The sequence below is a fragment of the Temnothorax nylanderi genome, unplaced genomic scaffold (assembly GCF_030848795.1).
Source record: "Temnothorax nylanderi isolate EJ_2023f unplaced genomic scaffold, tnyl_v1.0 TNYL_tig0047_pilon, whole genome shotgun sequence".
Classification (NCBI taxonomy): Eukaryota; Metazoa; Arthropoda; class Insecta; order Hymenoptera; family Formicidae; genus Temnothorax; species Temnothorax nylanderi.
Window position 1 is genome coordinate 1,209,145 of NW_027249109.1, and position 25,296 is coordinate 1,234,440.

The following is a 25,296-nucleotide window of genomic DNA, read 5'->3' on the forward strand; positions in this document are numbered from 1 at the left end:
TATTTTAAACAATGTGTTTTTGTCTCGAAATTTAGAACATATATTTCTGTTTATAATTTTATTATAAAAAAAATTAAAGAATCAGAAAACATAATTATAAAGTATACACGTATTTAAAAATGTATGGCATACAAAATGATAAATAGAAAACAATCCTTAAATCTGACGCCAAATATAAATCATTTAAAGTGGGTAAAATGTTTCACAGGCGGGGAGTTTGATATTAATTGATATTTATCAATCTTCATTATCAATCAAAGTACCTAATTTAAATATCAAGAGCAGTAAATGACTTTCTTTTTAGAAGAAAAAAAAACTAATTCTATTATTTTATATTGTGCTAACAAATGATTAGATAAAGGATACTCGGATTCATTTTCTTTGAACAAACAGGAAATAATATATATTTAATAAATACAGATTACATATTTAATTAATTAATATCTCATAAAACTATTATTTATGTTGATAGAGAATGCGGTCGAGAAAGAGATTGAGATTTTGAGAGCCCTTTGTGCGAGATGAGCACAAAACACACGCACGGATTCGCAACATTCGTTTGCGGCATGCCATACAGGATGCGTAAACGTGACGAGCATTGAAGTCTCTCTCGGGGAAACTCCTAAAGAACGATGACGCAGTCATCTCCGGCTGCAATGGTTCGTCTTAAACCAGTCCTGCTGTTTCTGTTACATCGCACCTGCCGTTTTTATTAGCTCGTCCGTCTGATAAGTAGTAAATAGTAGAAACAATATAATTACTCATTGCCCGACAATGCACGAGCGTCTCTGGCTGCGCCGCCGAGGATGCCTTCGCGGATCGCTCGCGGCGCGTCCCTTTCACCGCTGGGGTATCCTTATATATATAGGAGCTTTCGGTAAGGACACTCTTGGCAATGGATCGGCAATCGGTGCTGCCAGTGTAAACGAAGCAATCAGTAGAGCAACATTCGCGAGCCGGCCTCCGCCGAGATCGCTGAGATGTGGGCCCGCAGCTTGAAATGTTCCCTGGTGGTGGTACTTTTCGCGTGCGTGTTTCTCGCCGGCTCAGGTAGTCTCCCAGTCGTAAAATCTATTTTAACTTCGTATAAATATTTGTCGCTCAATTAGACGAGTCATGTTTTCAAAGACATCAAAATACGATTGCATGTGTATTTGTATAGAAAGATCAATCATTTAAGTACTCACCTAATGCTAATAAGTTTTTTTTACTGACAGCGTTATCCGTCTTTTGTTTTGCATTGAATGAAATAGAAACACTAAGATAAATCTAAAGATAGATCTGCTCTTGATAGAATAATATCAATCCAGCTTTAAAAATCCATTATATTACTTCATTCAGAAATCGATAATTATTAATAGTTATAAAAAATATAATTAATAATTAATAAATTTATGATATAATTTATGATCAAAGCTAAGTACTTGAGAAAATATTTTTTGTATCAGATAAAATTTAATAATTTATTGTAACTTATTAAAATTATAATTATAAACTTGTAATATATAAAATTTCAAGTGTACGTGCAAAAGACAATGAAGGTAATAGCGGCGCCTTAGTATGTATATTAATTCTTCCTTTGTGTGCAACGCAATGAAATCATCTTTATAAATAATATTGGAGGCCATCTCCTTGGTGTCACCGCGTCATAATCATATATATGGTTGTTGGCCTACCTGCGGAGGAGTATAATCTTTTTCACATGTATTATGAAATATTTTCTGTAATAAATTACTAACAGTTTACAACCTTCGTCCGGAGAGTATCGAGATTGAATTTGTTGAGGACAAATGAGAGGTATCCGGTTAGTTCGGTTTTCGTGATAATAAAGTAGGCTTATTCTCCTACAATATTAGCGCTGTACAAATTTCAATATTTTATACCCGGATTGCTACTCGCTATAATGACATTTGGTTATTCTACGCCAGTAATATTTCAGTGGCTTTAATAGGCGTATATAGAAAGAATTTTAAGTGAGTGAAGTTTATAACTCGTCGGTTGTAACTTAATTTTATGTAAAACTTGGAATAAATCAAAAAAGAAAACGAATAAAGAGATGAAAAATATGTCCACGTATATCATAATTTCAACACTGTTAAAAGTAGTTCTTATATATTTATTTTTTAGGTAATGTATCAGCCGGTGCGCACGATGGAGCCGATGCGCTTCAAGACGCAGAAGATAGTCCTGGCGCTCACGATATACATTACAAGGGAATTCGTAGCTACGACAGCACCGGTTTTCCCCACGACAACAATGCTAACCGTGGTGTAAAAGCTTACGGCACGCCTTCGGGACACGGCGCCAGCCATGATCACGGAATAAAAGGCGGAGGTCACGGCTATAATAAGAACGGTGATGGCTGCTCTAAATGCAAATGGGAGAACGACGATTACTGGGAACGGAATGAGCCGGAGGAAGAGGGAGACGAAAACGATGGGGATGAATGCGATGATGGCCAATACAGGCCCGATAAAGCGCATCCTCACGGTTCTGGTAGAGGACACAAACCAGGATCGCGTCCATCCGGAGTGCACAAGACGGGGCCTACGGGCGTCTACGTTGACGGTGGAATTAAAGGAGGCGATAGCTCTGTCCTTCCTTTAGGTGGCAACTATCCGACGGACACAGGATATACGAGGCCAATCGGTGGCTATGAAACCACGCCGAAACCTGGATCCGGCTGGAATACTCCATTTGCAGGTGCGCCAAAGCCCGGATATAACGCGGGTGTCTTTGGAACAACGCCAAGCTCTTGGCCAGACTGGAACAGAGGGACAACACCGGGTGGTTCCGGTTCTCCTTCGAAACCTGCCTGGAGCGGTGGACACGATGGCAAATATCCTTCGCAGGAACCTGGTGCATTTGTTCCGAACTATGGCACAACGTCGAAACCCGGTTTAGGATGGAACAATCAATTTCCGAGCGGTTCTTCTTCCGCGGTACCACATACAGGAAGTGGTGTATCTTCTCCAAGTAGTTACGGAAATCCACAGGAAAATCAGAACAAGCCTTATGGACAACCTGGAACACAAAGTGCGTGCTTATAATTCGATATTCTTATTGATCGTTAATATTGGTACAAATATTGTTATTATATAACAAGAATAAGCAAGAAAATAATGCGGATATAACTTAATTAGCTTTTACTTAATTAATTAAAAGAAAAACGGTGGAATATCTATCATTAGCTTCAATATTTTTTAAGATGTTAATATAAATAAACAGATAAACATATAATGCTTCTATTTGTGCAGGCACATACGCTGGCGCTTATGCTGGAGCAAGCGTAGCACCTGGTATTGGAAGCTCTTATGGAGAACCATCTAACTTTGGGAGAAAAGATCACCCATTTGGCCTTTACAAACCATTAAACACTCAGACGCCTTATGGAACAAGTGTAACACCTGGTATTGGAAGTTCTTATGGAGAACCATCTAACTTTGGCAGAAAAGATCACCCATTTGGTCTTTACAAGCCAGTAAACACTCAGACGCCTTATGGAACAAGTGTAACACCTGGTATTGGAAGCTCTTATGGAGAACCATCTAACTTTGGCAGAAAAGATCACCCATTTGGCCTTTACAAGCCAGTAAACACTCAGACGCCTCATAGGCCGAATGGGACAGATCAAGCACCTTCCAACACTGATAACGAGTATTATGGCTTAGGGGGTTATAACAAACCCGGACTTGATTCTCATAGTACACGGCCTACGACTGTAACAAATACTTTCGGAACTACTAAAGGACCCTATGGAGGAATTGGTTCATCTAGGCCTGTTCCTGGAGCCCAAGAAAATGCATATGCTCCTGGAAGATCACCAGGATCACCAAGCGGAAGTGGCGGTTATGAACATCCGGGTGTCACCAAGCCAAGTTATAGTGGAAGTACTACCTCCTGGTTAGGTGCTGGTCAGACAGGAAGCGGAACTTGGCAAGGTGCGAGAACTACTGCTCATGCTGGATTTCCAACGTTAAATACTGGATTTGGCACAACTAAAACTTCATTTAGTCCCGTTAACGTCCCGAGTTCTATGTTATCCCCTCCATACGACAGAACGAGACCGATTCAACCTGGTTTTAATATTGCGAGTAGCAGCGCATCTGCAAGCGCTAGTGCAAGTGCGTTTGGAACATCTCCTGGTGCATACAGCACTCCCAGTATATCTGGAACAACCTCGTTTTATGGTACAACACCAGCATATGGAGGAAGTTCAAGTTATACCCCCGGGGTCAAAGGTTCTACTGGAAGTACCAGACCTGCTTATGGAACTACTCCTCATGGTACACATCCTAATATTGAAAGTGGTAACTGGCCTGGAGGACAGTCCGGGAGCAGCACCGGACCTTGGTCTAGTGGAAAACCTGAAGATGGAAGTGGAATTACGCCTGGTAGATATTCTCCAGGCGCTAGCGGATCTTTGCCCGGCAAGCAACCTCAAGGTGGAAGTGGAACGTGGTCTACCGGACAAGCTGCAAGCGGATCTTGGCCTGGAGGACAGCCCGGAAGCAGCACCGGACCTTGGTCTAGTGGAAAACCTGAAGATGGAAGTGGAATTACGCCTGGTAGATATCCTCCAGGCGCTAGCGGATCTTTGCCCGGCAAGCAGCCTCAAGGTGGAAGTGGAACGTGGTCTACCGGACAAGCTGCAAGCGGATCTTGGCCTGGAGGACAGCCCGGAAGCAGCACCGGACCTTGGTCTAGTGGAAAACCTGGAGATGGAAGTGGAATTACGCCTGGTAGATATTCTCCAGGCGTTAGCGGATCTTTGCCCGGCAAGCAGCCTCAAGGTGGAAGTGGAACGTGGTCTACCGGACAACCTGCAAGCGGATCTTGGCCTGGAGGACAGCCCGGAAGCAGCACCGGACCTTGGTCTAGTGGAAAACCTGAAGATGGAAGTGGAATTACGCCTGGTAGATATTCTCCAGGCGCTAGCGGATCTTTGCCCGGCAAGCAGCCTCAAGGTGGAAGTGGAACGTGGTCTACCGGACAACCTGCAAGCGGATCTTGGCCTAAGCAACCTGGAGGCGGAAGTGGAACGTGGCCAGGCCAGGTACAACCTGGAAGCGGACCTGGATGCACAGGTGGAAATTGCGGAGGTGCCACTGGTCCACAAGAAGGCAGCAATTGCCGAGGATGTTGCGGGAATTATAATTGCGACGGCGGTTGTAGTGGAAGAGATAATGTATCAGCGACGCACGGATCATGTGGTGGAACAGCAGGCCCCAATAAAGTCAATAAAGTATATTATCCCGCTGGAACTGGCGATGGGAATGTTCCAAATATTGGAACTGTATACAGACCGGATCCACATCTTTATTCTGGAACTCAAGGTATGAAAAATGAGACTGATAGATTGACTGAAATACATTGCAAATATAAATATATTAATATTATACATATTAAAATATATATTAAAATACTTATGTCCATTTCTAGCAATGCAGATTTAACTTCAACCTCAGTTTAACTTACTTTTTATTTTTTTTTAATTTTTAAAATTAGAATAAGATGAAAAGTAAGTTAAATCGATATTAAAGTTAATCTACGTTGGTAGAAATGTGGACATTAGTCGTTTAAATAATACGTAAAATAATATAAGAGATATCATGTGCTGTTTGATATGTATAGTTGCATGATTAAAGCTAAATTTAAACTTAAATTTTTATTGAAGGCGCAAGTGTAACACCGGGAAGCTCTGTGCCATGGAATTCAGCAAATCCATTTTTATATCAACCTGGAGGTATGTATGTACATTGATAATTGAAAATTTTGAATTTTATTCTATAATTTCAAAAAATTATATGTTTTTTGCTTTTATGCAAATCGTAGCATTTTATAAGTAAAGAATATAAAGAAAACTTTTATAACAATAAATTTATGTTTATTATTACATAAAATAAAAAACAGATTTAGATTTCATCACATGAAAATTACATGAAAAATATCCAGTTTTTTCTTTGCTAAAAATAGTAAGACTGTGACTAAAACATTAAAAAATAATGTGACATTAATTTCTCAAAGTTTCAACGATAAATCAAGTTTTTCGGTTTATAAAAATATATGTTAACAGTTTGTAAAATAAAATAAATATGTACAAACGTTGGATATATCTTAATCCATTGTTTAGGGGGTACTCCAAGCAGTGTTTCACATCCTTGGACTGAAACTACAGATAAACCAATCGGTCAAGGAAATCCTTTCCTCGATTCGAGTTGGAGAACTCCTGAGCCTGGATATAGCAACGCATACAATGACAGAAATGTGATTTCTCACGGAGAAGACAACACTAAACCTATTGGTCAAGGAAATCTTTTCCTGGATGGAAGTAACAGAAGAGGAGATGTCGGTGCTAATCCTAACGAAGGTGTGATTCCGCTCGAAGGAAAGATACCAGAAGGAAATAATCCTTTCCTTAGACCTGTGGTAGGTGGAAGTAGCGGCCCAGGTAGTCCGTCATATGGTAAACAGCCAGACAAATCGGGTACACCAGAAAATTTCCCTGGGTCGGGAATACCGGGACATTATCCTGGATCAGGGACACCAGGCAGTTTCCCTGGATCGGGAACACTAGGAAAGTATCCTGGATCGGGAACACCAGGAAGTTATCCCGGACCGGGAGCACCAGGAAATTATCCTGGATCGGGAACACCAGGAAACTATCCTGGATCGGGAACACTAGGACGTTTCCCTGGATCAGGAACACCAGGGAATTATCCTGGATCGGGAACACCAGGATATTATCCTGGATCGGGAGTACCAGGAAGTGGCGGTTATGGAGGTGTAAAAGGCGGTTTTCATCCTGGCGGAGTTCAACCGCAAGATAGAAACAGCGATAGATCTTATCCTACAGGAAGCAATCCTCAAGGTGCCGGTCCATTAGAATGTAAGCTAGGTCTGTTTGGTTGTGGAACATCTGGCAGCGGGAGCTACACAGGAAATGAATATCCAGGAGGAGCGTCTGGCGGAAATGTTGGAACCGGTACTGGAAATTCGGGAGGTGTTAGCAATGTTCCTGGTGGGTCTGGCTATGCTGGAATTGGTCCCGTGTCCGGCGCAGGTTATCCCGGATCAGGAGGGAACAATTTAGCGGCATCCGTTGGCGGTGCCCAGGCGAGAGCTTATGCTGGAGCTTCCAGCTCCGCTCAGGCTTCCAGCTCTAGTTTTGCCGGCTCCTTTCCCGGCGCGTCAGGTTTGTAGCTTGTAAAAATGTGTTTTAGTAGTTACGTCGAATTATTGTATCTTTTTCGATATCTGGTGGGCATAGACGTAATTTAAATATGTGAAAAACAATCTGAAGACGCAATTTGCTTCCAGGAAACGTCACGTTTTAAAAGTGAAAAATAATCAATTGCTATGATATTCTTAAAATCACAGAAATATATAATTTAATGTACAATATTTTGCAATTATTTGAAAATTATAAAAAAGTACCTTTTCGTTCATAGTAAAGATATTATTGTAAACGTTGGATCTCGAAGTATGCTAACGATACGCAGATGCGAGCAGTAAAATTTATCGAAAATGATAAAACGATGATTAAGTGTACTTAACAGAAACTTTTGTTCCTTTATTTATATCCAAATTAATTAAGGCTACGGATCTGAAAATGAACGGGCAAACGGACGCCTATTCAAAATTGGATAACTAGTGTTGCGTTAACAAGCCGCATTAAGATTAGAACGAGGGAGTGTATGCCGACTATAAATCAAGTCAACGATGCGTTCATAATTTCACGGCGTTTATCCCCGCGTTGTCAAGTAGATCATACCGATGGAAGTTTTCCCACGACTAATATCACGTCTCCGCAAAACATTGTAGCGGTATTTTTTGAAACGAGACGAATATATGCGAGATAAGAGTGTCTCACAGTGGGAAAAATAGGCCTCAAGGTCAGCCAGCGTTTAATTGCATTACGATGAGGGATTTGAAATACGCGTGTGATTGATACGTTCCTTCGTACAATGATGCATAAATCAAAGATAGCAGCGTCTTAATTAATAGTAGCGCCGGTTCCAGGTATCCATTTCCGTTCTTTGACTATGAAAGTTGTTACATACACACATACACACACGCACACAATTTGCATCAGCATAATTAATTTATCATATCAGTAATATCTAGCAATGATACTCTTCTCACTGCATCACTATATATTATAAGATAATAGCAAATGTCGACAGCCTATTGCAATAATTCTCTAAAGAGATTTGTATGATATTTAAAATATTTCTAAATAAAAGTCGAATTTAATATAAATTACATTACGACGAACAAATTTCTTCAAGGATAAAATGCTGTTGATTTTATTCTAAAATAATAAGTTTGGAGTTTTATTTGAAGATATATGACTTAAAAACTCTTAGTACACTAGTACATAAATAAAATGAAAGCAATAATTATATCTATATGAAAATCTAACAAACAACTTCGTGTTCGTAGGGCCCGCTAATAATTTTGGCGGAAATTTGTCTCCTGATGGAGCGCAAAATCAAGGTGGACCTAATTCCTGGGCTTCTAGCGGTGCCTCTGCTTTTGCTAGTAGTAGTGCCGGAAGTAAGTTTCCGATAAGATTATATTTTAAATATGTATTCGCAGATGTAATTATTTAGCAGAAAATTGTGGGAAAAAATATTAAAAATAATATCAACATATTATCTCATTGCAGGCTGGTCAGGAAATCGTCCTATCGATGTAAAGGGTTAACCATTTTGATCAGAAGACGAATGTTAAACTATAATAAATGCAAATGAAGTAATTCTGAAATATAATATACATTTGACGTCGTCACTTAATCATTAAAATACTTACTCGTATAAAGCTTCATGTATAAAAAGATTTTATATTTGTATGACGTATTATTTATTTATCACAACTGATATAATGACGAGTAGATAAAATTTTCCTTTGTACGCGTATTTTAGTTAATCGATGAAAAAGAAAACAGAAAACTTCTTTGAGTAATGTGTATAATTATTTATGTCGTAAGCACTAATTATCTGTTATATGATCGATAATTATCTGTTATATGGTATCGTAATGTAATATTCCATAACTCTATAGGCTAGTCTGTTAAAAAAATAATTTTTATTATCTTTGCCATATCGTTTTTTTATCCTAAGCGAGATATGTATATTCAATAAATAATAAAATCCTTAGACAAATATAAATAATGAATTTAATTTTTCATAGCATAGGCAGCATTATTCGATCTTAATATTTCGAGGGAATGGATAATCAACGTAAACACCTGGTGTATGTTAACGAGCGAGCTATTATCCTTAATATTCTTACAACGCAGAAGTAATTACGGCTCGCTGAGACATGTATAAAAGGATTGTTTTAGTTGCATAGGTTCAGTTGTTTTTCTTCCGGGCACACTGTGTGTTACTCGAGAATCCAGTATTTTGCGATCATCATGAATATCATCATATTGATTTCAACCCTATTAGCAATATTAGTTCAACTATGCAGCGCACAATTTGGGGGTAAGTCACACTTATTTATATAATATAAATGCTCGATTAGAGTATGATAAATTGATTGCGACACCATGGTGTATAACTCGAATCTATTAATTAATTCAATATAGAATAATTTTGAATTACAATTGTTATTGATTGTTATTCATATTAACAACTACTATATTAGCATTTATTCGTTCTATTTTACATAATTAATTGAAATGTTAATAAAATTTGTTATTCCGGAAGCCAACGTTTGATTTTTTATGGCTATTTTATAAAAGTAAAATAAGTTATTTGATTAACGAAATATTACTTATATAGGTAGATGAAAATTATGTTTTTATTTTTCTCACGTTTGACGTTAATTGAAAATGTCTAACGCAGAATTTTCAATTCTTAGATGAAGTTAATAAAGATTTTTCTATCTGAAGTATCATTTATATTGTTTGCAAACTAACAATTAGCTATTAAAGATATTAAAGTCTTCTAACCCAATTAGTTTCCTAACGTTAGGCTGTAATTTATTTGTTATATCATTAATTGAATCTTGTGTATTAAATATTTCTAACAAATTTTGTATTTGTTTATATAGGAGGATGGATGGGAGGAAATTATGATAACGGAAGAGGAAGTTATGGTAGAAATTACGGTATGGGGCGAAGAGGATCAGGATACGGGAATATGGGATACGGGATGGAAGGATACGAGAATAGGGGATACGAGAATAGGGGAAGACCACTTATTGGTATGTATTGAAATCTAGAAAAGACAATAAATAATCTGGAACTACTAAAACGTTCCTGTGTATTTCACCACTATATTCGTATAAAATTGTATTATATCATATTGAATTATAATATATCAAAACAGAGAGGGAAAAAGAGATTATATGAAAACGTTTTCCTTGCACTACAGTCACTACAGATTACACTTATTATAAATAGCTATAAATCCTGACTATCACAAAGTTTATTTTATGTGAATATATTATTATAAATACATGCGAATTAAATATAAATTTACTAATGTATAGCTGTAAAATAATGTAAAAAAAGAATTTTTCGGATATTTTATCATTTATTTTATACTGTCGAACGTATGTGATAGCATGCGAAAATTTATTTCGCATAGTATAATATAATATATAAGAAAAAATTCGCGATCTTTAATGAATGTAGTGAAAAAAATAACCAATCTTAATTAGCGCGTAGTATTGCAACAAAAATAGCTTAAAATATTATATATAGCATTCACAATTTTCATTTAAGTGCCAGTATACTTTTTAAAGAAAATAATATTTTTACCACAATTTTTGTAAAATTTTTTGCTAATGTTTGTTCAAGAACTTGTTTACTTATGTAATATGGTAGACTTAATAAACGCGCCGTCTACCTATAAATTATATTACTGAAAAGTAACGAAAGCTGTGGCACAATTGCAATTTATAGAGATAAACTTTCGAAAATACATTGAATATTGCAAATTACAATTAACCTGTGGTGTAAATGCTGCGTGATCTCAATATTAATAATTAATAATTGTTAAAATAAACTTTGCAATTTTTAATAAATTTCGTAATATTGTTTCAGATATCTTCTAACAGATATTCTCAACTCTACCCGGAAATACGGAATTTCGATAAATGATATATAATCTACATCGATACTGCAATACTTTTTGTGTTCTTATATTTACCGATTTAACGAGATAATAATAAATGCTTCTTTATTGTATATATATGTTGAAATTATTATTCTACAATTAAATTCAATTGCGAGTTGTCGGCCAATAATCTCTTATTATTATTATTATTAGTTATTTATAATAATATTGTTATTAATTATTTTTATCTTTTTTCAGATTAGAAAAGCTCTAAAAGTTTTAGTTAGAAAAAGATTAAAATAACCTGTGTCCAATATCTTTGTAGATCATTGACCATCTTTTTTCATCAAATTTCCAGCTTCATCTTATTTACCTTTTTGTTTTCTTTTATTTTTTTAGCCAATATAGTAATTTGTAGATATATAATACTTTCGCGATTAATTCTCCAGGTAGCGCATTAAGTGCAATGCATGGATTATAAACATTTTAGCAATTTTACTCGTAGGAGCATTACTTTTAGGTAGGAACATTAAGTGACTTAGCAATTTACTTAGAAATTAATTTATTATTTGTCCATACACAGGAAAAAATACGACTTTATCAGACCTATTGGCATATAAAACAGATATAGGTGTAATCATGGAAATATGCTATACAACTACAAACATACGGTGCTCAATGTAAAGAAACAGAAAGCCGTAATAGACTAGATCCGTGTAGTTAGGATATGTGATTTGAGGATAGGTGACTATTCAATGCTGTTTTATGGGCGAATTTTTTCATACAAATAAGACATTCGTGGGTTTTTTCGTTAACGTGCACCAACAAGTGCTTTTTCAACGCCGCTTTGTCTTTAAATATTTTTTGACAAGTACTACATTCAAATGGTCTCTCACCGGCGTGTACCAGGATGTGGCTGTTCAATGTGGTCTTCTGCGTGAAAGCTTTGTGACATACGTAACATTCGTATGGTCTGTCGCCGGTGTGACTTAACATATGTTTCCTCAACGACGACTTTTCCTTAAACGTCTTCTGGCAGATGTGACACGCGTGTCGCTTATCGCCCGTGTGTATGATCATGTGCGAATTCAATCGCGTCTTCTCCCTGAACGCCATATCGCACATATTGCACGCAAACGGTTTCTCACCGGTATGTATTAGAGTGTGCCGATTCAGATCCGATTTTCTAGTGAAGATTTTGTCGCAAACCTTGCAATCGTATTGACCGCCGGTATGTAACAACATGTGACTATTTAAATCCGACTTCCTTGCGCATGCCTTGTGACAGATATGACACTCGTGCGGTTTCTCGCCCGTATGGACCAACATGTGGGAATTCAGTTTAGCCTTCTCTCGAAAAGTCATCAAGCACTCTTTACACTCGTACGGTCTCTCGCCGGTGTGAACCATAGTATGCCTGATCAATTCTGATTTTCTCTTGTACGTTTTCTCACAAATGTTACACGCGTGTGGTTTTTCGCCGCTATGCGCCAACATGTGATTGTTGAGCGCAGTTTTCTGGGCGAACGATCTATGACACAACGTACACTTGAAATGCTTGTTTCCTGTATGGAGCGGTAAGTGCATGTTCAGTTTTGCCTTCTCCTTGAACGCCTCGAAGCAGATCGTACATTTGTAGGGTCTGTCCGCATTCGTATGGTTGGACATGTGCCGATTCAAATTAATCTTCTCTTTAAACGTCACGTGGCACACGTCACACTCGAAGGGCCTGTCCTCCATCTGCATTATCTGCTCATTCATACCGGCTCGCTTCATAAAAGCCTGCTGCAACGCGTCGCAATCGTACGGTTTATCCAATACGTGCAATTGCATATGGGATCTTAAACTCCATTTATAAGCGAATATTTTTTGACAGATGTTGCACTCTAACGGGCTCATTCCAACATGTATCAACATGTGGGCATGCAGGCTAGCGTTGTCGGCAAAACTTTGTTGACAAACCTCGCATTGATTTCCACTACAGTGCGTCCTTAGATGCGTCACCATGGAATCATTGTTCAGAAACCATTTCTTGCAGATTGAGCATTGGATCTTGTAAAATTTCGCTTGTTGCCCGTTTTGACAGAATCCATGGTGCTTGTCGGAGTCTTGCGTTTGTATGAAATTTGTATTGGTCAAGCATCGCTGCATCACCCCATCCTCTTTGTCACATAAATTGGTATTCGCTATTTGCGACCAGTTCTGGTGACTGGTCGATTCTCCTTCCAACTCCAACTTCACCTGCAAGAATTTACAGAGCTTTCAGAAAAGATGTGGTGACACGACACGTGGAATCTGTTTTCTATTGCTGCACTGGCTGCACTAGTTCATACGCTGAAGCGTGAGAATCTCGTATGTACATACGTTTCTCACACTTCAATGTATATGTACATTTTTTTAACTTAGTGCAGCCAGTGCAGCGATGGAAAATAACCTTATAGTGTCATAAAAACAAGTCGCGCTTTTATTAAGGATAACGTTACATCTCAAAATTTAGATTCTAAACGGAAGATGGCTATCCGACGAAATTAACAAAAGGATTACGCAGCTATAACCGTTATGTGCTTACCATCTCGTTGGAGAAATCCACCTCATTGTTTTCGATAGGCAAAAACAAGGCGCCCTTCTCGAAAGTGCCTGAGCAAATATCCTCCATGTAGTCGGGATCAAATCTGTCACCTGGTTCCTCCTTAAGCACGACGCTCACAATGTTCTCATCCTTAAAGTAATCGTTACGTTAGACTCTGGACAGCGCCAGCGGTACGTCGTATACCTGCTGCTGTTTCATACAAAAAGTTTACCATAACCTGACTGTCTATGGCTAATGCATCCATCGGTTCATCTTTCACCTTAAAACCTTCCATTTGCTACACTTCACTCTGAAAGTGAAATCAATTTATTCGCATACATTTTCACAATGCGATCAACACACAGTGTCTAAAGAAAGAAAGATATATATGTATATATATATATATATTAAAAAAAAAAACAAATTCAGGTAAAGAGAGACAAGGAAAAAGCTTTGTACACGATGGGTGCAGCCAGAAGTTATACATATGAAAAACGTCCTCCCTCCATAACCTCTCTCGGAACGCGGCGAGCGGGTACGGGGAACGGCGGCTCCGCGAGGTCCGTCCCCCGCGGCCTCGCCTGCCGCGTCGCGATCGCGAACCTGTTGCCGCGTTCCGGGAGGGTCGGTCGGAGGCCGCGAGTCGCACAGTCCCCCAAGTCGATACTCACAGCATAGGTTACATGGCCCTTCCATGGAGTAGAAAAACATAGGTTGCGCGCGGGGGCCGGACTGCCGGACGACGCTCCTTCAACCTGTTCGCGGCGCCGCTGCTGGGAGAATCGTACCGCGAACTCGGAGCAGTCGATTTCGCCGCGGGCGCGGGGGCCCGCTCTCCACCTCTAGATTCCCCTCGGCGCGCCGGACCACCGCGGGTCGTTGGGTCGCAAGGAGACGCGCGAACGCGACGACGAACTCTCTCTCCGCCAACGAGGTAATCGACGAGGCGTCCGAGGCGATGCGCTACGCGTTGGCTCACTTGGCTGGCCGCTGGCGCAGATAACGTAACGTTGCACAAAACGCACGCGCGCGCGCGCGCGCGCGCGCGTCGCATATACATACACACATATACGTGCAGAGTTATACATGTGTGCGCGTGCGTGCGCGCACACATATGGCGGCATTGGCGGCCCGACCCCGAGTCGACCGAGTACCGACGTGCGTCGCATCGCGCGCGCATGTATTGCGCCCGTATGTATGTACATAAGTACGTGCTCGGATACGTCACGCGGTGGTTACGCACACGCGTACGCGTGTGCGCGCGCACGCACGCCGCACGCATTGCGTGTTGCGAGTTGCGAGGCGCTGCGCACGTTTGGCGTTTTGTGCGCGCGTCCGACAATTTGGTATGCACTATGCACACAGGACAAGTTGGATAAATGCGCTCGTACGAGGCAGGTGTTTCTTTCAATGTTAGGCGCGCGGTATTCTTGCTTACGAGAAATCTAGCTGACGTTCTCCCCCGTCGGATAAGGAGTGCTTTTTCGCGCGACAGAGAGACAGCACGTACGACGGTATTATAACGAAACCTGTGCAATCACTGCAAATAAGGAGAAACAGGTAAGTTAAAAAGAACAAGCAGGAAAAACGAAAAGGGATCAGTATATGAGTAAATTTACGGTCGAAACTTTTTATGTAGCTGTATTATTAGTATCGATATTGTATCGAGGATAAGATGAGATTGATAATTGTTTTCTTTATATATATAATTACACATTATATATAGTTGTGTAACACTCTAATTAAATATGACGTACGTTTGAGTCATCGGTTACGTGGTTGCATTATTAGCTATATTTTTAATTACACATAAAAATCAGCAAACTTGCGTAAAGATGTTCTTTCTTAGCACAAATTATCTTTTTATTTCTTTACAGCATTTAGCCCTAATAATGACGATGGATCTCACCGTCCTATGTTTGGTAATTATTTTCATGTCGGTTGTCAGTTATGGTAAGTGAAGAGACATCCATTACGTATTCTATTGTTTTTATCTACGAAGAAAAAAGAGCGCACTTAACGTACGTTAGGTGCGAATTCAATTTAACGTAACAGTAAAAGAAGAGAACAAAAGAAGGAAAGATAGGAACAGAAAGATAGGAACTATGTATGACAAATTGTTGATCTATATGTTGTTTATAAGATGTTAGTCATTTATTATTTATCTGGACATATTTAAAATAGCGGACAGTGTTATTATATATTATTAGATATATAAATAGATTATCACATATTTTATCAGAAATTTTTGAGAATACAATTTATAAACTTTATTTTATCGAACAAAATCATTGCAAAAGAGATAATGTTTTTTAAATGTCACTTTGCGGATTCTGTGAGAGAGTTTTTTATCTCACAGTCGCTGAGATCTAATGAAAGATCTTGCAGTTTATTGATTGGAAACGGGCAGGATCTTTTTGTTTTTTAATAAAATGCGTCGTGACAAAATATCCTGCACATCCCCTTTTTCCGGAAAAGAGACTCAAGCACTTCGTATACGACGTTTGGTTGGCGGACAGGACGCCGTCGAATCTGAGTTTCCTTATCAGGTATCCTTAAGATACTACGACTTGCATATCTGCAGTGGCGCGCTTATCAGTGATAGGCACGTCCTGAGTGCGGCGCATTGTGTATGTGGCTTGATAGATGAACCCTCTGAAGAACTTAGTGCGCGCACTGGGAGCATTAACTTGAAAGAGGGTGAAAGACACGCTGTCAAAGATGTCAAATGCCATCCCGATTATGTGTATGGCTCTGAGATGTCTTGGACGGCCGATCTAGTTGTAATCACGGTGAGACAGGCTTCCCTTTTATACCTTTATGACAATTTCTCTAGTTTATACATATAATTGTCTTATTGAATTAGAAATTTCAATTATTTTATTGATATGCAAAAGAAATTTTTTATTACAGAGCAACTTCAACAAATTGCCCTGAACAAATTTTTGAAAACATTAGCATTATAGATTAATACCCATTTTAGTTATATAAATAGTTAATATTTCATGAATTTTAATTATATTATTATATAGAAACATACTAATATTCAACATAGTAATATTCTTAGCGCAACTTTTATCTATTTCTTCTTTTTGTTTTTTATACGAATTTAATTTTTAGAGATTATAATTAAAGATACTAATATTTGTTTTCTTTATGATAAGTAAGTATTTTTATGATAAAAATCTTTAACATTATCACGCGCGGAGATCGAATTTAGCTGTTTGGCATAAAGAACATGTAACTGTCCAGTGAATTTTAGATTATTCCTGATTGATGGTATACACCGGCGGAAACTTAATATAATTAATAAATTAATGTTCTTGTTAAAAACAAATTGTGGCGGTACTCGGAAAAGTATCCCTGATGCATTAAAATTCAAAGAACGCTTTTTATTTTTATGTTATGTTAAATAAAATATATTTAGTAAAATATAGTTTATCTTTCGTAAACTCCTCTTCAGGGTAAATTAGAAACTTTGTACATATTTGTGATATGTTGATGCTTTCAGCTTGCTAAAGAAATTTGCACATCACCTTCTCAATCGCCAATTGCTTTAGCAACGTGCGATGCACCCGTTGGACGACACGCTGTTATCAGCGGGTGGGGTCGTGTTCATACATTTAGTTGGTTATCTCGAAACTTGAAAAAACTTTCGGTGCCAATTATCGACAATGACGTGTGTCAGGCCTATTACAATAACACTACTGTTCTCAGTTCTCAAATTTGTACATTTGAAAGGAAAGGTATCGGCGCTTGTAAGGTAAATACTTACAAGAAATATGTTACTTTCGTTATTATTGCATTTTGAAATTCACGCGCAAGTTACATTGAAAACTTGATCCTTTACGAAATCTAAATTATTTAATTAATTATTATTTAAAATTATATATACAACAATAAAATATAGGATAATAAATTATAGGATATAATAGATTATATAATATAATAGGATTTTATACAATGAAAGTTTTGCGTATGTGTTGTCATCAATAATTTCTGAATATGTGTATTTTAAATTTTGTTAAAATGTCTAAAGTTTTTATTTTTATCTCTAATTTTATCACATAGAAGGATTCAAATAATAACAAAATGTGTAATACTTTTACGAAATACTTTTATTATTTAGGAATACCACATAAAAATGATGCATTTTATTAAAACATCGCAATTTTGTAGTTAGATTATTTTTAAAAGGAGAAGAGTAATTTTATATAATTCTATGGCTAATTTATTCCGATTATTTCAACGCTATACAATTTTATAAATACATTTTTAAGTAAAAGACGATTTTTTTTTCAATACACTTTACATTCAAACGTTAATTTTATTAAAATGCCGATTGAGATTAATATTACTTGACAGGGCGACAGTGGCAGTCCTTTGGTATATAATGGTACACTAGTAGGTATATTCTCATGGACAAAACCCTGCGCACTTGGTTTTCCGGATGTTTTTATTAGAGTAAGCCACTTTACGGATTTTATTGAAAAAGTCATACAAGATGATGAAGTAATCAGTAATAGTAAAATGTAATTGATTGAGTAATAAACGTTTTTGAAAAAATAAATGTTTCTTCGACAATTTTTATTGCACAGATATGCGTATTATGTGCAAGTGTGTGTATTTATATATTTAACTAACGAAGTTACATATCTAAATAATATTTGATGCTTGACATTAAAATATAATTGAATGTAACTAAAAATTAATTGAAAAATTGACATTATCAAAAAAGAATATTTACAGAAAATACAATATAATATCCTATTCTCTAAAAAGATTAGAATATTCGTTGAGGATTGCACGTTCCCTTGCTAGCAACGATATTGAAAATGTCTTCCAACGACAATAGATTCGGTATAAATAGAAGATCTGTAAATATGTGATCTATGCCTGGCGGCTATTATTTTAAATTGTATATGAATTTAGAAGTTAATAACTATGAAAGTTACACATATAAATCTTGTATTGAGATTCATATTTAAGATTTAAGATTTCTATCTTAAGAATTAAATCTAAAGTTGGTTGAAACATGGGAAAAATTTATTATTAAGTTTAACGGCATCGATTTTCGGGAAATGAAATTAAGAATATGAGTGTATCGCTTCTCGATAGCGCTTGTATTCATTACGATTTTGTTATAAGGATCTGTCGCGTCGTAGATTGTAATATCGGATCCCGGATATTGGAAAAGGGATCTGATGTAGACTGATATTGGTCAGGAAAGCCGCTTCCTGTAATATACGCACTTTTATCAAGATCATGCTTAGTTGCGATTAAACTTAAGTGACCATCGAGTAAAATTGGACTTGGTTCTCCAATTGTCTTTAATCGCAAGTCTGCTTGATCTTATTTTCCTTATATGTCAATATGCTGTGATTTATAGAATTATAAGCCCAGTATTTGTAGAATATTCATTGAATTATTCACTGAGAAATATTCACTGCTATACATTTGGTTTAACGCTGTACTTGTGTTGACCACATGTTATAAATAGCCTTAATGTTTACTTCGTGTTTCACAATATTCTATTAGGTAATAAGTATATACATAATATTAGTACATACAATTCCGTTTATATAAGTTAGACTTTATAGGGTAACTCTAGGGAAATAAAGGATGTGGTGCAGGTTTAGCAGCTTGAAGCTCACTGAATCAATAACGTTAACTGCCTTTTTGCAAAAGATCTTTATTTTTTAATATTAGTCATATAATACGATATAATTTTAAATGCGCAAAATTTTATTTTAATTTTGTCATATTTTTTTACATTTTTAGAATTATAGAACGTAATGTCTATAATTCTTATCATTTTGTTGCGAATTTTAAAGGTACGTTCTAAAATCTTTCAAAATTATTAACGTTGATAAGCAATTTTAAATATTTCTCATTATAAATATGTTTTTCTATATTAAATAATTAATAGAATTGCTCTCATAATTCGCGTGATAATATTAGATGAGAAAAGAATATTTATATCATTAAGTTTAGTTAAAGAATAGAACGATAAACTATATTAAAAATTGAAATAATATCAATTTTTATTGAATATAACTTTTTAAGATTTTAAGACTTAAATCTGGTATGGAAGAATGTTTTTTATTAAAGGTGCTTATGATCTGAAGATTCGTTTAAAAGATGATCGATATACATATAAGTACATATAGATTGACTAAATAGATTCCTTGAAATTATTTCCTTTCTGCTTTTTGTTACAAAAGTTCAATATAATCTTTAACTTCATTTGTCCATATAACGAAAGGGATAAACTTAACGTTAAACAAATAATATTATAAAATATGAATAAAATATATAAACTTCATCTATTAATATACCTTATACAACAACAATACTGTAAAGTTAAATGGGAAATTAATTTATTACGGTTTATTTGACTCATGTAAAAATTGAGCTATATAATATATATTTGAAACGTTTCGTATACTTAACTATATTTTTCCGTTTAATATTATATCGATGATTTTATCATTTGATATCACATTGTTATTTTATAATAAAACTAAAATAGTTATTGTTATAATTCAAATTTATTCAAATTTATAAAGAATAAGGTATCCGCATTTCCCGACTTCTGTTATACGATTGAAGGATTAATATCAATTCGATGCGTCTAAAAGAGTTAGAAGTAATTAAACTCAGCTATTGATACTCAGCTATTGATACAATATAGAACTCATAGCTGTCACGCACTTTAGTTCGACTATCGATCACTTAGCGGCTCTCATCTTGTACTTTATAACAATTAATAAGGAAAATTATGTTATACTTGTATTAGGATTTATATTGATATCTATATAGTTGCACGTATCGGACTAAATATTTTTTCGGATTAACAAATTTTTTTTCTCAGTGTAATATTTAATACAATGTTTCGTATTATTTTTATATATCTCTTTCTCTTAAATATATGTTTTATTGAATATACATAATATATAACATGTACACAAAATACATAGACAAGGTCTGAAATTAAATTTTATAATTTTATGAACGTTGTCTGGCGAATAGAACTGACACATATCCGCCCGATGTTTTCATTAACTGAAATTTAAAAAAATATATAAAATTTATAAAATATGTACATGTGAAATAATACCTTCATATTTTATAAAAATATAGAAAGCGATGTAGTTATTATTAAAAAAATATAAATTTTGCTTGGTACGTGTAAATACATTTTTAAAATATTTTTTTTGACATAATATATTTATTTAATCTTTGTGCGTGCGTGAAATTATATATATATATATATATATCTATTCTATATATATATATATATATATATTTCTCCCGACGGAGATAACTCGTTCTCTACAGCAATAGACTTTCCGGACGACCACGTATTACACATATCGCGTAAAAAAGTCACGGTCGGTCTCGCTCCGCGTGTCCTTGGCGCGAGACACTACCGTGTCTCTTGATATGTATATTATATATGTATATGTGTAATAATTTACAATTTTATAGGAAAATGTAGATAATATATTGGTTGCCAATAACGTGGTTATCATCACTAATAATTTAAATAATAATGAGTGAGTCACTTACATTGCAAAACATCGACAGTGTCATAGGAAACATTCTCCCAGCTGTAATATGAAGGGATTTTTTGGCTCGAATCATTATTATAATCAAAGTTCTCGCTTCTTCCGGCTCCAGCATGTACCATTCGTAATCATACGCTGCATGATATATTTCTTCGCACTTAAAAAATAATACCGACATATAATTATCCTCGCCATTTTTCTATTACATGATGCTGCTTACATAGTAACACTTACTTGTGCCACCAGAATTTCACCTATTACACAATGGAGACACATGTGGCCGCAAATGTTTAACCATATAGACATAAGATATATCAAACGCATCATTGACATCTCCTGTCCTTCTGTCAGCACCTAAATAATCAATAAAGAAGTACGATCATAAATAATGCAAGCTATTTTAACAAATAATATCATAAATGTAGGAAATCAAATCTTTTATTGCATCGTTCTTCATTTTGGTGTTAAAGATATACTAATGTACTATTTAGAACAATAACATCTATTTTTATAATAATAGTTTAAAATATTATATAGATTAAGTTTTCTAAGTGCAAAGTGTGTTAAATGTTATTTTATTTTTAATAATTAATACAATTCTTAGAAGAATGAAACAGCTGAAATATTTTGCATTCATAATTTTGGAGAATTTTGACAATACGTAGGCTCACATCTTTACATGCTAATTTATTACTGTACTTGAAATAAGCAGATTTGATTTTGCAACTTACCGTAACGATTAAAAATATGAATAAACAAAATAATGTACCAAAATATAATAGTAAACCGAGTAATAAGAAAGTGAATGTACTTTCAACGATATTGAAATATCTAAAAAAAGAATACTGTCTAGTAATTTCTTAAGTTTTGTGAATATATATATATGAAATATATAAGATTTTATGAAATAAATATTATATATTTCATAATATGTATAAAATTAAATTAATATAAAACTTGATTAATCGTATATGATCCTTGACGGTGAAAGCTAGACCATCGTTGAAGTTCTTAAATTGTCTCACATTGATGAATCGTTCTTTGAGATTCTCCATTTGGCTACACAAGTGAAATACCAGTAATCCAAGTAAGTTATCTACGCCGCTGTAAGATGCACCAGCCATTATGATCAAAAGGGCTTGCGCGGCGTACGTGAGCTCGTAGTACGGACTATGATTTTCATCATAGAAGTAGTCGCCATGCAAAGGCAAGATCTTAACTGGATTCGTAATATTTGTCATATATCTCAACGATGTTCCGAAGAAAGGTGGAAATACAAGTAAACAGAATCCTACAGTCATAAAGATATATCCAAATATAATAATAACACGCGCATACTGCGTATGTTTTATCATAACATGCAGCTCTTCGTCGGTTTTGGCTTTTAACCAATCATCGGCAATCATATTTAACACCAATGTAAGATCTTTAACAAAACAAGATTGTATTAACGAGTGTTCAAAATTAAAGTAGAAATAATTTCTAGTTTATAAAATCTATTTTAAATGCGAATTTTTAACGAAAGCGAAAAATTAATAATGGCGATTTTTTTCATTATGGTACAACATACATTTTGATAGTCTTATTAAAATCGTCGAAATAACTCTTGATAAATATACATGTAGATTAGCTATATAGAAAGGACGATAGTTAAAATGGGCCAATTTTTTCCTCCGAAGTGTAACAGAAGTTATATGGGTGTAATCTTATGTTTTTGGAGTCGCTGAAGACGATGGTAGTATTTGTATTCGTCCAAACCCGTGGGAAAGTTGTCAAAAATCGCTTTAAGAAGGTCGAAATAAGTGACGATTTTGTTCTAATTATTTAACTATACGTTACTATAACTATGAATGCTACCATCGCCTTCAGCGACCTCAAAAACATAAAATTAGGTATATGCATAACTTTCGTTACACTTCGGGGGCAAAGATCGGCCCATTTTACCCATCCTTTATTTTTTACATAAGATTTACATATTTATGAAAAATGTCGACAGATTTACAGAGGTACTTTGTGTGACGGAAAATTGTCAATAGACTGATCTACTTTGAGTTATCTATAATTAGATTTGTTAAGCAATGTTTTGTATTTAATATGTTTTATCGAGATTAGTGCTACTGATTAATTTGTTTGAACTGATAATGAGTTGTTTGAAATTACCGGATTTCTTCCGCCATATGATCACCAGTTTCATTAACGCTGTCACCAGTGGTAAAGAGAACTGCAAGTTGTCTATTGTTGCGAGCATGTCACCCCACGTTCTTACCAGCGAAAACATTGCGGGAATGATGCCAATGAAAACAATTAGGAGCAGAGTGAAGATCGCGCGCAAGTTCGATAAGAATCTGTCAGAAATATTTCCACGAATATTCGGCCATAAGCCAACAATATTTAGCGTAAGACGATTCAGTTTAGTTGCCCATTCGAAATCTACCGAATAGATTATTTTAATGTACGACTGATGATGATGGATATGAGTTGATCTTCAATCTTATGCTATATGCGTGCAAAAAAATATAACACCTTGTCAGCCCTGCGAGTTTTATGTATCTTACGAATAAAAAGTTTATTATTATATATATAAGCATATAATGATGAAATATTGTATACGATCAAATAAGACTATATTCTCATAAGCACTGTGTTGAATAATGCATTTTTTATTTTATATTGTTATCTTAACTATTTATGTCTTATAAAATTGAACATTAGAAGACATTAATTTTTTACAAACGGTTAAAAAAATTTTGATAGTAACAGTTTCAATGGCAGTCAATATGTTAATAGGTGTAGCACTTATACAATAATGTATCCCGTCGGCAGCGTAATAAGATGTTTATTTGAGCAAAATGTGCAAGAGAACATATATTCAATGCGATCAACGTGCGATTGATGTTTTAATAAATTATATACAGTCGTTTTAGTTGTGTGCCACTGTTTTAGTCTAATGTACGAAAAATGATAGTTGTAAGCACCTGCATATCCCATTAACTCGGCGCTATACATGCTCGGAAGTGTACAGCAACGTTAAGACTAACGTATTCTCTTCCGTGGGAGAAGTGTACCCTATATAGTCTCAATAAGTGCGCTGACTGTTGTGTATCAAGTTTCGCGAATTCTGAGCGCGTTTTTATAATGTGCAGAGAATCGTAAATATTGCAATTGCCGACACTTGCACGATCATTGTAATCGTCAGGTGCAACGCTCTCACACAAAAAGTGAAAATAGAGAGAGAGAGAGATGAATGAAAAACGTGAATCGATGTGTGACAGGGCCGCAGTTATAAACTTTATATACATTTGTAGTCATTATCAGCTGAATGTAAATTCGTCGAAAAGTAGTCAAACTGATATAAACTCAACAATGCGTAAATTAATGTATTGATACAGCACACATAGTACGCCTTAATAAATTGGATCAGCTAACAACAAGAAGAGATGTCAGTTCTGACTATAGCAATATTAAAAAATTTTTAATGATATTACTTTTCTATGATTGTGACAATTATGAATATTTGTAGCGCCTATATATAATCTCGTTTTGAATACGGTTTTTTGAAAGTTCTTCGTCTTTTTTTGTCTCGAAAATGAGAGTACGCCGTCCCTGACCTTTATACATCTGAAGTTTATGAAGTTGTGCGTAATACATGATGTTAGAGACGTCACGCAAGAGGCATGGCTGTAAAAGTTTTCACGCAAGTAGGATCCAGAATTTTAATATCGTTCTTCTCTCATATCCCTTCTCTGTATTTCACGCAACGTTGAAGCATGCGCATTCTGGGGTTGTATTACCTGCCATTCTGGGGGGTACCTCCCACCCTCGACAGGGGCAGTAACATTAGTATCTTACGTGGATCGGCGATGAGTACATCGTGCGCGAAGTTCAGTAATGAGTGCAATATTGAGTATCCTTTCTTTCGCATTGTGTTACTAATTGTAAGTTTACGAGCAGTTACGTTCTTTGTAATTTACAGTTTTTGAAAAATGTAAGGATATCGTTTCTCGCATGTTATGATTTTGTAATGTTTTATTAATTATTTATCTGAGAAATTGGAAAAGTTCTATATATGTATATATGTAATCTA

General features: G+C 35.7%; 4 protein-coding genes across 10 annotated transcripts; 2 read left to right on the forward strand and 2 right to left on the reverse strand.

The window, feature by feature from the left end:
* Nucleotides 1-462: 462 nt before the first annotated feature.
* Nucleotides 463-11,203, forward strand: LOC139772249 (uncharacterized). The gene is made up of 9 exons (XM_071705775.1): nt 463-1,050; nt 2,128-3,036; nt 3,258-5,336; nt 5,678-5,746; nt 6,134-7,195; nt 8,446-8,559; nt 8,672-9,491; nt 10,063-10,215; nt 11,060-11,203. Exons 1-7 carry the CDS (start codon nt 981-983, stop codon nt 8,707-8,709), a joined length of 4,341 nt encoding a protein of 1,446 aa, XP_071561876.1. The 5' UTR covers nt 463-980; the 3' UTR covers nt 8,710-9,491; nt 10,063-10,215; nt 11,060-11,203.
* A 414-nt stretch (nt 11,204-11,617) lies between these two features.
* On the reverse strand, nt 11,618-14,625 carry LOC139772250 (uncharacterized). 6 transcript variants are annotated; one of them, XM_071705778.1, is made up of 4 exons: nt 14,313-14,625; nt 13,874-13,951; nt 13,642-13,791; nt 11,618-13,313 (listed from the first exon to the last, which is right to left on the reverse strand). In XM_071705778.1, exons 2-4 carry the CDS (start codon nt 13,934-13,936, stop codon nt 11,793-11,795), a joined length of 1,734 nt encoding a protein of 577 aa, XP_071561879.1. In that variant the 5' UTR covers nt 13,937-13,951; nt 14,313-14,625; the 3' UTR covers nt 11,618-11,792. The 6 variants fall into 6 exon arrangements, with proteins under 6 accessions (XP_071561879.1, XP_071561877.1, XP_071561880.1 ...); XM_071705776.1 differs by having other exon boundaries at nt 11,618-13,331; XM_071705779.1 differs by lacking the exon at nt 13,874-13,951 and having other exon boundaries at nt 11,618-13,331; nt 14,313-14,624.
* A 158-nt stretch (nt 14,626-14,783) lies between these two features.
* Nucleotides 14,784-18,211, forward strand: LOC139772251 (chymotrypsin-2-like). Of its 2 annotated transcripts, none has more exons than XM_071705784.1 (5): nt 14,784-15,201; nt 15,519-15,594; nt 16,001-16,433; nt 17,153-17,404; nt 18,007-18,211. In XM_071705784.1, the coding sequence occupies exons 3-5, from the start codon at nt 16,074-16,076 to the stop codon at nt 18,175-18,177; spliced, it is 783 nt and encodes a 260-aa protein (XP_071561885.1). In that variant the 5' UTR covers nt 14,784-15,201; nt 15,519-15,594; nt 16,001-16,073; the 3' UTR covers nt 18,178-18,211. The 2 variants fall into 2 exon arrangements, with proteins under 2 accessions (XP_071561885.1, XP_071561884.1); XM_071705783.1 differs by having other exon boundaries at nt 16,120-16,433.
* A 2,347-nt stretch (nt 18,212-20,558) lies between these two features.
* LOC139772253 (odorant receptor 10-like) lies at nt 20,559-24,273 on the reverse strand. The gene is made up of 7 exons (XM_071705786.1): nt 24,188-24,273; nt 23,373-23,642; nt 22,170-22,638; nt 21,944-22,043; nt 21,447-21,566; nt 21,214-21,369; nt 20,559-20,706 (listed from the first exon to the last, which is right to left on the reverse strand). The coding sequence occupies exons 1-7, from the start codon at nt 24,216-24,218 to the stop codon at nt 20,650-20,652; spliced, it is 1,203 nt and encodes a 400-aa protein (XP_071561887.1). The 5' UTR covers nt 24,219-24,273; the 3' UTR covers nt 20,559-20,649.
* Between the last annotated feature and the right edge of the window lie 1,023 nt (nt 24,274-25,296).

Bases quoted from the DNA above. Each gene is read 5' to 3' on its own strand.
- LOC139772249 (XM_071705775.1), top strand. From the start codon at position 981: ATGTGGGCCCGCAGCTTGAAATGTTCCCTGGTGGTGGTACTTTTCGCG. The intron at 5,337-5,677 runs GTATGAAAAATG...TTTTTATTGAAG, and splicing joins TCTTTATTCTGGAACTCAAG to GCGCAAGTGTAACACCGGGA. The intron at 7,196-8,445 runs GTTTGTAGCTTG...TCGTGTTCGTAG, and splicing joins CTCCTTTCCCGGCGCGTCAG to GGCCCGCTAATAATTTTGGC.
- LOC139772250 (XM_071705776.1), bottom strand. From the start codon at position 13,936: ATGGAAGGTTTTAAGGTGAAAGATGAACCGATGGATGCATTAGCCATA. The intron at 13,792-13,873 runs GTAAACTTTTTG...GATTACTTTAAG, and splicing joins CCATAGACAGTCAGGTTATG to GATGAGAACATTGTGAGCGT. The intron at 13,332-13,641 runs GTAAGCACATAA...CTTTTCTGAAAG, and splicing joins TGGATTTCTCCAACGAGATG to CTCTGTAAATTCTTGCAGGT.
- LOC139772251 (XM_071705783.1), top strand. From the start codon at position 15,534: ATGACGATGGATCTCACCGTCCTATGTTTGGTAATTATTTTCATGTCG. The intron at 15,595-16,119 runs GTAAGTGAAGAG...TTTCCGGAAAAG, and splicing joins CATGTCGGTTGTCAGTTATG to AGACTCAAGCACTTCGTATA. The intron at 17,405-18,006 runs GTAAATACTTAC...ATTACTTGACAG, and splicing joins AAGGTATCGGCGCTTGTAAG to GGCGACAGTGGCAGTCCTTT.
- LOC139772253 (XM_071705786.1), bottom strand. From the start codon at position 24,218: ATGTATAGCGCCGAGTTAATGGGATATGCAG. The intron at 22,044-22,169 runs GTTTTATATTAA...TTCTTTTTTTAG, and splicing joins GATCATATACGATTAATCAA to ATATTTCAATATCGTTGAAA. The intron at 21,567-21,943 runs GTAAGTTGCAAA...TTGATTATTTAG, and splicing joins TCATATTTTTAATCGTTACG to GTGCTGACAGAAGGACAGGA.